Genomic DNA, 12850 nt, shown 5'->3' on the forward strand with positions numbered 1-12850 from the left:
AAAGCTCCATTATTTTCACCACTTCACACACAACTGCGGCTCTGAAGCTCAGTGGAAGAGACTCCACGATGGTGGTGACAGAGCATTTCTAAGTTAAGGAGTCTATCAGCTCTTTACTCAGTGCTAAACGTCTCCTCTCTGTTTCGCACAACGAATGGGCTTCGGCTAAGCTGCCGCAGTTGAGTAGAATGACTCAAAGGCTTAAAAGGCAGCAGGCGGCTCTCTACTGTGTGTGGAGGAGTGTGGGTGGCGAGAAGCTGCCGAATCCAATTGCCTGCCAGAGATGCCTGCCGGTCGGGCCAGTTGGCCAAAAATCTACTGTTCCGCACCCAGACATGGTGTAGTTTTTAAATGCGTTGGGGTCATGCAGGGCCTATAGGTTGGCATGCTTCTCTCTATATTCAGCTATTACTAGGCTACATTTGGTTATTATGATATCACTATATATAATAATGTTTACACTTCATATGTACACTATGTATAGAAAAGTATGTGGCCACCCCTTCAAATTAGTGGATTTGGCTATTTCAGCCACACCCATTGCTGACAGGTGTATAAAATCGAGCACCCAGCCATGCAATCTCCATAGACAAACGTTGGCAGTAGAATGGCCTTACTTAATAATAATAACTGAGTGACTTTCATTGTGGCACCGTTATAGGATGCCACCTAAGTCCGTTCGTAAAATTTCTGCCCTGCTAGAGCAGCCCCGGTCAACTGTAAGTGCTGTTATTGTGAAGTGGAAACGTCTAGGAGCAACTACGGCTCAGCCGCGAAGTGGTAGGCCACACAAGCTCACAGAACGGGACCGCCGAGTGCTGAAGCACGTAGCACGTAAAAATCGTCTGTCCTCACTTGCAACACTCACTACCGAGTTCCAAACTGCCTCTGGAAACAATGTCAGCACAAGAACTGTTCGTCAGGAGCTTCATGAAATGGGTTTCCATGGCCAAGCAGCCGCACACAAGCCTAAGATCACCATGCGCAATGCCAAGCATCGGCTGGAGTGGTGTAAAGCTCGCCGCCATTGGTCTCTGGAGCAGTGGTAGTCCAACGGACTAATCTGGGTTTGGCGGATGCCAGGAGAACGCTACCTGCCCCAATGTAAAGTTTGGTGGAGGAATAATGGTCTGGAGCTGTTTTTCATGGTTTGGGCCAGGCCCCTTAGTTCCAGTGAAGGGAAATCTTAACACTACAGCATACAATGACATTCTAGACGATTCTGTGCTTCCAACTTTGTGGCAACAGTTTGGGGAAGGACCTTTCCTGTTTCTGCATGACAATGCCCCCGTACACAAAGTGAGGTCCATACAGAAATAGTTTGTCGAGATCAGAGTGGAAGAACTTGACTGGCCTGCACAGAGCCCTGACCTCAACCCCATCGAACACCTTTGGGATGAATTGGAACGTCGACTGCGAGCCAGGCCTAATCGCCCAACATCAGTGCCCGACCTCACTAATGCTCTTGTGGCTGAATGGAAGCAAGTCCCTGCAGCAATGTTCCAACATCTAGTGGAAAGCCTTCCCAGAAGAGTGGAGGCTGTTATAGCAGCAAAGGGGGGACCAACTCCATATTAATGCCCATGATTTTGGAATGAGATGTTCGACTAGCAGGTGTCCATATACTTTTGGTTATGTAGTGTATGTATTCAAAAGCTGTGTAATATAATTTAGCAATGTAAGTCATAATTTTTTTAAAATTGCATTGCATTAATATTGTCTCTAAAGTACGTTATTTTGAGAGAAAAAACATTTACATCTCAAAATGGCTGCTGCCTCTTTTAAGACAATTGCGTTCCAAAAGAGATATCGACCTGGCTACAGTAGGCTAGCCAAGACTAATGCTAAAGTGTCTTTTTGTAGCTTTCTTTTTGCAGACTATCAACAGTAGCCAGCATATTGCTTGTATGTTCACTACTGAAAGTTTACTTTTGTAAAACACTTTCCTTAAAATAAATAAGCTCAGCGAGTAGATTGATAGGTGCTTGTTTTTGCTCAGGACAGCTCGCGTGTGCTGTGTGAACGCATCAACTTCTGGACTGCTAGGGTGCTCAAGAAGTTGTAGCCCAAAGGCTGGCAGATGGTGATATTGAGTCGTTTCATCTTACTGTCCAAAGGCATTGTATGCACCATTTTCCACCACCATGCTAGAGTGGCTAATGCAACTTCCTAATGTTGCGCCCCACGTTCAGCCAGGGGTAAACAACAGACTACTGCAACCTGATTGGCTGAACGTGACACACAACATCTGGGACTAGCATCCCTAGGTTTTAGCCACTCTAGCATGGTGGTGGAAAATTGTGTTTCATAGAGAAAGTACACATTTTTTTTCACCTTCTCGCTCTTAACTCGAGTTAAGGAGGAAATCAATGCCTTTGCAGCCTGAATGGAGAATGTTTTATGTACGAACCGGTCCACGGGAGATACCAGTGTATAGCAGGCTGCATACAATGCCTTTGGACATTAAAATGAAACTCTCAAAATGCCATCTGCCGGCCTTTGGGCTAGAAAAGTTGTGACTCGCGGTGGCGTGATGGTGCATGAATGAATGGCCAATCATATTGCTCAAATACAAATACTTTTCCGTGTGTAGTCTTCAATGGTTTTCAATGGTAGACTGCAACAGAGTAGGTAAATGATTGACACCAGTGACTGAAGAGATCCATTCAGAGGAAAACGACTGCCCCCTCTCATTGTAGTCACGGAAGTTCAAGGCCAACCACGGTACTGCAGGCATATTTTTAAATATTTTTTATAGGGGGTAGATCAGCTGCAGGCATTGGTAGCAGAAAACAGGATCCCCCATTCAGTGAATGGAAATATTGCAATCTGCGTGCTCAATCTTCATGTAAATAAACAAATGTTTCGAAGACAATCATGGAATCAATAATTGCTTCTAATACACCAGAATTATGTGCTTTAACTAATTATTTCAAAATCGCACACAGAAGGTATAAGGATAATTGAGTTGCTAATGCCAGCCTGCAGTACCCCGGTTGGCCTTCAAATTGAGATACTCAATGAGAGGGGGCAGCACTGAGCTAGCCTGCAACGTCACTTCCTGGAGTAGCTCAAACTGCTCATGTTATGTCTCCATGAGACGCCATCTTAACTTCTCAACTCATTTGGCTTCAATGCGCTATTGAGTCTTCACAAAATAATGGTGTCATGTGATCGATGGCTTTGTCCATTCATATATACAGTCACTGGATCCACTGGACATGTTTTTACTGGCCCCGGGCCATCGTTAATGTTTTGTATTGGGTTTTGTGAGGTCGTTGTTGTTTGACCCCATGGCTTTGAAATAAACCCTACTTTAACTGTCTTGGCAACTGTACTGTTCCAGATACTAGGCCATCTAAAAGGTACCCTAGAAGTATCCTGGCAGCACACCAGTAGACAGACACTAACCATTTGTGACTCAAGGGTGAGGCTAAGGTCATGCTTGGTCATGCTGGAGGTCATGCTGTTTTTAAAACAACCAGTTGTGGGTGGATGAAGACTGGGAATGTTTCCCCTGAGAGCACTGTAGAAGCTACAACCATATTGTCTCTCTAGCAGTTGTAGTTTTATAGAATGGGTATGTGCGTTCATACTGACCCCTTGGTGAAACACGTTAGGGTGTGGTGACTAGACTTGTGGTTAAAAACCTATGACAGACCATCTTATCTTGGAGGATTCACCACCCAATTACATTTTAGAAATATTCTGAGGGTGAGCACGTTATCTTTCATTCAATGCGTGGGGGTGTCCATCAGTGATGTTTCACTGTGTAACGTGTGACCTTGTGCTTCGAGGTTAAGGCGTCAATCTAAGTAACATAATACAAAAATCACCATCAATATCTGTCAGTTTAAGCTAGAGGTATCTGCTTTGGATGCGTCTCAATCCAGCGCATCCGCCAGTGTCGCACTTCCGCATCTGCGGTGAAAGGTGGCAGAGCTAGAGTGGTCTTCTCACGATAACGTCTATAGCATCCGAACGGTTTGACCTACAAACTAATGTGACCCCACTGTGGAAAGGGGAGATTCTCACAAACACCATGGTGGTCCGCCACAAGTGTCACGGGACACGTCGGAAGGAAACCGGTACCAGTTTAAAAAAATTAATGGAAGTATGAAGGTAGTTTTGCGCCTACCCAAAAAAGGGGTTATGTGTAAAACATATATATGTGTGTGTATATATATATATATATATATATATATATACAGTGGGGAGAACAAGTATTTGATACACTGCCGATTTTGCAGGTTTTCCTACTTACAAAGCATGTAGAGATCTGTAATTTTTATCATAGGTACACTTCAACTGTGAGAGACGGAATCTATAACAAAAATCCAGAAAATCACATTGTATGATTTTTAAGTAATTCATTTGTATTTTATTGCATGACATAAGTATTTGATCACCTACCAACGAGTAAGAATTCCGGCTCTCACAGACCTGTTAGTTTTTCTTTAAGAAGCCCTCCTGTTCTCCACTCATTACCTGTATTAACTGCACCTGTTTGAACTCGTTACCTGTATAAAAGACACCTGTCCACACACTCAATCAAACAGACTCCAACCTCTCCACAATGGCCAAGACCAGAGAGCTGTGTAAGGACATCAGGGATAAAATTGTAGACCTGCACAAGGCTGGGATGGGCTACAGGACAATAGGCAAGCAGCTTGTTGAGAAGGCAACAACTGTTGGTGCAATTATTAGAAAAGGGAAGATCACCCTCGGTCTGGGGCTCCATGCAAGATCTCACCTCGTGGGGCATCAATGATCATGAGGAAGGTGAGGGATCAGCCCAGAACTACACGGCAGGACCTGGTCAATGACCTGAAGAGAGCTGGGACCACAGTCTCAAAGGAAACCATTAGTAACACACTACGCCGTCATGGATTAAAATCCTGCAGCGCATGCAAGGTCCCCCTGCTCAAGCCAGGGCATGTCCAGGCCTGTCTGAAGTTTGCCAATGACCATCTGGATGATCCAGAGGAGGAATGGGAGAAGGTCATGTGGTCTGATGAGACAAAAATAGAGCTTTTTGGTCTAAACTCCACTCACCGTGTTTGGAGGAAGAAGAAGGATGAGTACAACCCCAAGAACACCATCCCAACCGTGAAGCATGGAGGTGGAAACATCATTCTTTGGGGATGCTTTTCTGCAAAGGGGACAGGACGACTGCACCGTATTGAGAGGAGGATGGATGGGGCCATGTATCGTGAGATCTTGGCCAACAACCTCCTTCCCTCAGTAAGAGCATTGAAGATGGGTCGTGGCTGGGTCTTCCAGCATGACAACGACCCGAAACACACAGCCAGGGCAACTAAGGAGTGGCTCCGTAAGAAGCATCTCAAGGTCCTGGAGTGGCCTAGCCAGTCTCCAGACCTGAACCCAATAGAAAATCTTTGGAGGGAGCTGAAAGTCCGTATTGCCCAGCGACAGCCCCCGAAACCTGAAGGATCTGGAGAAGGTCTGTATGGAGGAGTGGGCCAAAATCCCTGCTGCAGTGTGTGCAAACCTGGTCAAGACCTACAGGAAACGTATGATCTCTGTAATTGCAAACAAAGGTTTCTGTACCAAATATTAAGTTCTGCTTTTCTGATGTATCAAATACTTATGTCATGCAATAAAATGCAAATTAATTACTTAAAAATCATACAATGTGATTTTCTGGATTTTTGTTTTAGATTCCGTCTCTCACAGTTGAAGTGTACCTATGATAAAAATTACAGACCTCTACATGCTTTGTAAGTAGGAAAACCTGCAAAATCGGCAGTGTATCAAATACTTGTTCTCCCCACTGTATATATATATATATATATATATATATATTTTTTTTTTTCTTTTTTACATGTATATATATATACAGTGAGGGAAAAAAGTATTTGATCACCTGCTGATTTTGTACGTTTGCCCACTGACAAAGAAATGATCAGTCTATAATTTTAATGGTAGGTTTATTTGAACAGTGAGAGACAGGATGACAACAAAAAAATCCAGAAAAACGCATGTCAAAAATGTTATAAATTGATTTGCATTTTAATGAGGGAAATAAGTATTTTGACCCCCTCTCAATCAGAAAGATTTCTGGCTCTCAGGTGTCTTTTATACAGGTAACGAGCTGAGATTAGGAGCACACTCTTAAAGGGAGTGCTCCTAATCTCAGTTGTTACCTTTATAAAAGACACCTGTCCACAGAAGCAATCAATCAATCAATCAGATTCCAAACTCTCCACCATGGCCAAGACCAAAGAGCTCTCCAAGGATGTCAGGGACAAGATTGTAGACTTACACAAGGCTGGAATGGGCTACAAGACCATCGCCAAGCAGCTTGGTGAGAAGGTGACAACAGTTGGTGTGATTATTCACAAATGAAAGAAACACAAAAGACCTGTCTATCTCCCTCTGCCTGGGGCTCCATGCAAGCTCTCACCTCGTGGAGTTGCAATGATCATGAGAACGGTGAGGAATCAGCCCAGAACTACACAGGAGGATCTTGTCAATAATCTCAAGGCAGCTGGGACCATAGTCACCAAGAAAACAATTGGTAACACACTACGCCGTGAAGGACTGAAATCCTGCAGCGCCCGCAACGTCCCCCTGCTCAAGAAAGCACATATACATGCCTGTCTGAAGTTTGCCAATGAACATCTGAATGATTCAGGGGAGAACTGGGTGAAAGTGTTGTGGTCAGATGAGACCAAAATCGAGCTCTTTGGCATCAACTCAACTCGCCGTGTTTGGAGGAGGAGGAATGCTGCTTATGACCCCAAAAACACCATCCCCACCGTCAAACATGGAGGTGGAAACATTATGCTTTGGGGGTGTTTTTCTGCTAAGGGGACAGGACACCTTCACCGCATCAAAGGGACGATGGACGGGGCCATGTACCGTCAAATCTTGGGTGAGAACCTCCCCTCAGCCAGGGCATTGAAAATGGGTTGTAGATGGGTATTCCAGCATGACAATGACCCAAAACACACTCCTGAGTGGCGCAGTGGTCTAAGGCACTGCATCGCAGTGCTAACTGTGCCACTAGAGATCCTGGTTCGAATCCAGGCTCTGTCGCAGCCGGCCGCGACCGGGAGACTCATGGGCGGCGCACAATTGGTCCAGGGTAGGAGAGGGAATGGCCGGCAGGGATGTAGCTCAGTTGATAGAGCATGGCGTTTGCAACGCCAGGGTTGTGGGTTCGTTTCCCACGGGGGGGCCAGTATATTAATTATATATTTTTTTAAATATATGTATTCACTAACTGTAAGTCGCTCTGGATAAGAGCATCTGCTAAATGACTAAAATGTAAAAAAAAAAAAAAAACACACGGCCAAGGCAACAAAGGAGTGGCTCAAGAAGAAGCACATTAAGGTCCTGGAGTGGCCTAGCCAGTCTCCAGACCTTAATCCCATAGAAAATCTGTGGAGGGAGCTGAAGGTTCGAGTTACCAAACGTCATCCTCGAAACCTTAATGACTCGGAGAAGATCTGCAAAGAGGAGTGGGACAAAATCCCTCCTGAGATGTGTGCAAACCTGGTGGCCAACTACAATAAACGTCTGACCTCTGTGATTGCCAACAAGGGTTTTGCCAACAAGTACTAAGTCATGTTTTGCAGAGTGGTCAAATACTTATTTCCCTCATTAAAATGCAAATCAATTTATAACATTTTTGACATGCGTTTTTCTGGATTTCTTTGTTGTTATTCTGTCTCTCACTATTCAAATAAACATACCATTAAAATTATAGACTGATCATGTCTTTGTCAGTGGGCAAACGTACAAAATCAGCAGGGGATCAAATACTTTTTTCCCTCACTGTATATAGGTTACCCCATGGAGATGTGGGCATGTTATACTGTGTCTATGGTAAACAGTCCCTTGTCCTATATCTCCTAGATATAGGACAAACACTTCAAAACCTTGTTTCTATTTTTTTACTGTCTTTTATGCCATTTATGAATGTGTTTCTCTGGGCTATCATGGTAAAGGCCAAATGCAATATTTTATCAAATATTTGTTTGTATATATATTTTCTTATACCTAAAGGGGTCCTACAATTCAAAATCAAATAGCTAATTTATCCATAGTATGACCATCTAAACTGTACTTGAAAGATGAGGGAATCTGGCCTTTCCACATTGGTTTTAGAGTAGGTCACTTCGTCTCTGAGCTCAGAGAGGGCCAATTTACATAAAGAAACTGCATTACCCACAATTAATCACCGTCCTGACATATCCCACAGCCTTTTAAACCTGGAACATGAAGAGTGGAGATAACTGTAAACAGACTCTTTTTCAGTTTTACATACTAGCTCAGGTTCCTTGTACAGTCAGTGGAGCGATACATAGAAAATACATCTTGACAGCTTTTTGCTTTTATAGGACCGCACAAGGAAGGTGATCTTGGTGACCTCTGATCTATGAGCTAACATCAACAGACTCCACCTGCATGAGTATTCTTCTGATCCTCCAGCGGTTAGATGGGTGATGTAATGGTAATGCAGTAACCATAAATATTGTAGTACAGAAAATGAACAAAGCTCAGTGTTATCATCATCAAATATAATTTTTATGAAATAATACTCACAAGAAATGTCAACGTAGATGGCAAAACAAGCCATTTATTGAAATAATGCAAAATAACTGAACATGAACACAATTCATTGCCTTAATCTTTAAGTACTGTAAGAGTTCCAACTCCCATATACAGAAACATGTATGTCATCATAACAGCATCATACAGACTTTATCATGAACAGGGTTTGCCGCGGTCTCACAGTCAAGCCCAGAGAGAAGACTGAACAATGTAGTAAGTTAGCTTGACAGGTGCCCTCTGACAAAAATCAAAAAAATTATAATGTGTATATACATTTTCTTACAGCATTTACACACATCTTAAAGTAAAGCCAGTACCACAAAATCCAACTGTCAATAAGAACGTTATGGACAACAAACTAAACAGAAGCAAAAAACACATAATGCTGAATGGTTTCATGATGCTGCCAGAACGTTATCGCCATAGTAACGCTGAGAGAGGGGTTAAGATGGGGTTTCCCCAGGAAGGGGGCAGGGTCTGGGTCTGGAATGTACCAAACAAACTCTCCTGGTACCAAAGGGGTGAGGCAGGTTTGGACTGTACCATGCTTCCACAGTCCTTTTTTCAGGGGAGTTTTTTTCTATACACACACAAAGCTCAGATGCATCAGAGAGAATTATCAGACTAAAGACTGGTTACACACTGAAGCGCTGCATTCACACCCGTATGGCTTCCAGGCTTAGTGTTGTTCAGAAAGAAAGGACATTAAGAAGACACACCTAAAAAGAGCTGGCATCATAGTGCTGGTCTAAACAGAGAAAGCAAAACGATGAGAGAGAGCTGCACTGCTCGAAGAGACGGCACTGAACGGCAGCCATCTTGAAAAAGGCTTTTTTTCCCTAAACCTGCTGCTTTAGCTGGAGGCCGCACTGGCGGGGTGGGTGGGAGGAGTCATGCAGATTCAGAGGACAACAAACACTGAACGCGAAAGCGACCGCAAGAGCCATCCACGTGCGCCTTGCCAGATCAATACTTTGACATTCAGAGAGATTCAGTGCGCAAGTGTCCAAAGACCTTCATTGCATCAGAAGTCATTTATTTAATTTTTTTGCAAGGACTGTCTAATAGTTTGTTTCTTCCCTCTTTTAGACATGAGATACTTTCTGCGACTCGCGTGCCTGTTTGATGCTGTACAGCCATTTGATGACGCGGGCATTGCGTTCCACGGCCGAGATCCCGTAAGGCACGCGTTCGCTCGCATCTTCCTCCTCGTCCGTCATATCCTCGTTGCTGTGCCGTGATTGGTCGCAGTCCGAGCTGATCATGCTGGCGCTGCGGAAGTTGAGGGAGATGATGTCGGAATTGGCACGGGCGAAGCTCTCCACGCCCACACTCTCCAGCTCCTCGGGGTCCAGCCCACAGTAGTTAAAAAAACGCTCCACGTCAGCGCCGGCTCGCGCGTACCGGTCGCTCAGGTCCGACTTGGAGCGATGCAGGGACGGCCGGCGGGCCACAGAGGACCCCAGCTCTAGCTCCAACTGCTCAGCTGGGGTGGCAGAGGAGGGCGGCGTGGGGGTGGGCTCCCTCTCGGGGGCCTGGGGGGCATTGTCGCAGAGGGGGGCCAGGACTTTGGGTCTGGGCTTGGGGGGTAAGGGAGGTGCGGAGCTGCTGCTACTTCGGGCCGCCCTTAGAGGCTTACCGTTGCAGAGCCTGCGAATGTCGGAGGAGCTGTGGGAGGCGTGGAGGGGTGAGCGGTCGCCCTCGCCCCGCTCCTCCAGCAGGCGGCGGCTGAGGTTCAGGTTGCCCCCCTGGGGGCTCCGTCGGCCAGGTGCAGGGGGAGGTACCTTGAGGGACTCAGAGAAGGAACGGAGGCTGGTGGGCTCAGAGCAGTCCGTGGTGGTGGGGGTGGAGCAGTGGGGGGCCCAGCTCTTGGCCCCGGGCTTTAGAGTAGCGCTCTTAGCGTGGCCCTCAGAGGTTGAGCCGGAGCTATTCAGGAGGTTCTTAAGGATCTCCAGGTTGAGGTTCTCCCGTTTGCTGGTGGTGGTGCATGTGTCTGACTTGGAGTTGTTGTTGGATGCCTTGAGGTCCGCCCCACCACCACTGCCCCCATTCGCCCCTCTCTTAGCCACGGCAGGGCAGACAGGCGGCTTGGCCAGCAGCAAGGGCTTAACAGGCTCCTGCTTGGCGTTGATGACCTCCTGGCTCTTGACGTACTTGGACTTGTCCGCCTCCAGCCGCTCCACAGCGCTCAGCCGCTTAGGGTTGGGCTCCACCTGGCGCCGGAAGTAGTTGGGCCCTTTGTTGAGTATGCGCAGTGGGACGGTGGAGGCAAAGGCCGCCCCGGGGCCGGGGGGCTTGCTATCTGCCAGCGGCGTCAGGGTCTCGGTGGGCATGTCTGGGTGGCTTGGGGTGGCCGCCGTGATGGCTGACGTGGAGGGTGGCTCTGCTGCGCGTAGGGCAGCCTGCAGGCACGCACATGAAGCCAGGCGAGCGGAGAATGGGGGCCGTCTCCACTGGCCTTCAACAGCCAGGTCTCATCCCCACAGAGCATCAATCAGCCCCTACTGCTTCCCTGCTCCTACTGCCCCACAGCCTGCCTGCCCCACAGCCTGCCTGCCCCAGGGTGGAGCGACAGAGAGAGAGAAACAAGAGGAGTGAGAGAGAAAGAAAGTGGGGAGAAGGGAGAGGCAGAGCGAGTGCAGGGGCAGTGGTCCGGATCAGTAGGCACAGGGGTGAAGGATTGTGGGAAGGAACAGCCTCGTCTCACCTCCTTTGTTCGCCCGACTGGAGGCAGCCGATCTGAAACAAAGAGAGACCAATCGCATTAGGGGATCAGGTGACATCACCATAGCACAACATGAAGAGCTGAGACACATGCATGTACTTCACTGTTGAGGGGAACACTATATAGACACATACTTATAGGAATACATGCAGACGCAAGCATGTACACACACACGCAAACGCACACACACTTAAACACTGAGGGAAATATGTTCTTAGTCAAAAGGAGGAAAGCTGAATACAAAAGCATACAGTTAGCCAGTAATGTATTTTCCGTGCATTCTGCTCTAACATCGCAAGTGTTATGAAGTACAAGATCATCGTCTGTCAAAGTGAGAGGAGTGCGATTATTCCAACTCTCTCTTTCTCTCCCTCAGATATACACGCACACGAGAAAGTGCTGACACAGCCGCCAGTGGTGTGTTTTTTTTCCACCACTGAGCCAGAGAGAGAAGGGACTAAGAGAGTGAGATCAGATACAGGAACAGAATGACAGAGAAAGGGAATGAGTGACAGAAGAAGAGAGAGATCGAGAAAGTGCAGAGTGAAATATAGGGCGCAGGGGGAAATGTACACCGAAGAACTCAGCCTTGACCAGAACCTCAAGGCTGCTGGGGGAGGGGGGGGGGTCATAAATAAAAGTAATTACAGTGGCATCAGGGACAGGGCTGTTTGTGTGCCGGCCAATGGTGAGGGAAATTGCAGTGACAAAGCAATTTTATGGCCCCACTGTGTGTGTGTGTGTGTGTGTGTGTGTGTGGCTGCGCTGCCTGCGACACGTCACACATTACTGAGGGGGAGGGAGGGAGTCTGGGGCGACGCGGGGCAGACGCCTGGACTGATTCAGTAAAACGTCAAACACATGGCTGGTGGTGGCCCTAATGTCTGGCTTACTAAAGAGTAGATTAATGAGTTCATTAACAGCAGGACAACAGGCAACTGATCTCTCATTAGAAGGGGGTGGGTCGGTGGCAGGGCCCATACAATGAGGCTGCAGTCCGCCACAACACTGTCTGCAGTCACACCCCCACTATAATTAAGGAGCAGGAGGGGGTCAGAGCCAGCACTATACACAGTAATAACAGTGAATGAAGCCAGGCTCTCCTCTACCCAATATACTAAATGACTATAATCCTCCCCCTGGACTACTAGGCTACAGTCTTAACCTCTCTCCCTTACCAGCTGAGCTGGGCTTTTGTCCCCTGCCTGCCCTGAAACACTCTCCTTGTTTAGTGGGGGGTGAGTGATTTTGTATTGTATGTACTGTATATGCATAATGTCAGCACAGAGTTCAGTACTTTTTCTCCAGGCATTCAATCAGCTCCTAGAGAATGGAGAATGTATGATATATTGTTTTCAGTCAGTTACCTACAGTCGAGATTCAGTTAATCAAACCAAAAGTACCTATATCAGATAAGTCCAGACATAAACGTGACGGGTGCACACAAACAAATCTCTTTCTCTCCCCCTCTTCCTCTGTCTGAAGATGCAGATTCCTCCTAATTAATACCATGTGCCCTGTCTTTATCCTTAACAGGCCATC

The 12850-nt window shown here is 46.7% G+C and overlaps 1 protein-coding gene across 2 annotated transcripts in view; it reads right to left on the bottom strand.

Moving 5' to 3' along the window:
• Positions 1–8582: 8582 nt before the first annotated feature.
• LOC121535120 (protein FAM110B) overlaps positions 8583–12850 on the bottom strand; it is a 48081-nt gene continuing 43813 nt past the window's right edge. For both annotated transcript variants that reach the window (XM_041841854.2, XM_041841855.2), the window contains exon 3: positions 8583–11322. In XM_041841854.2, coding sequence (XP_041697788.1) covers positions 9669–10916 — 1248 coding nt within the window. In that variant the 5' untranslated portion in view covers positions 10917–11322 and the 3' untranslated portion in view covers positions 8583–9668. The remainder of the gene's footprint in view (positions 11323–12850) is intronic.

This window comes from Coregonus clupeaformis, chromosome 21 (assembly GCF_020615455.1).
Source record: "Coregonus clupeaformis isolate EN_2021a chromosome 21, ASM2061545v1, whole genome shotgun sequence".
Lineage (NCBI taxonomy): Eukaryota > Metazoa > Chordata > Actinopteri > Salmoniformes > Salmonidae > Coregonus > Coregonus clupeaformis.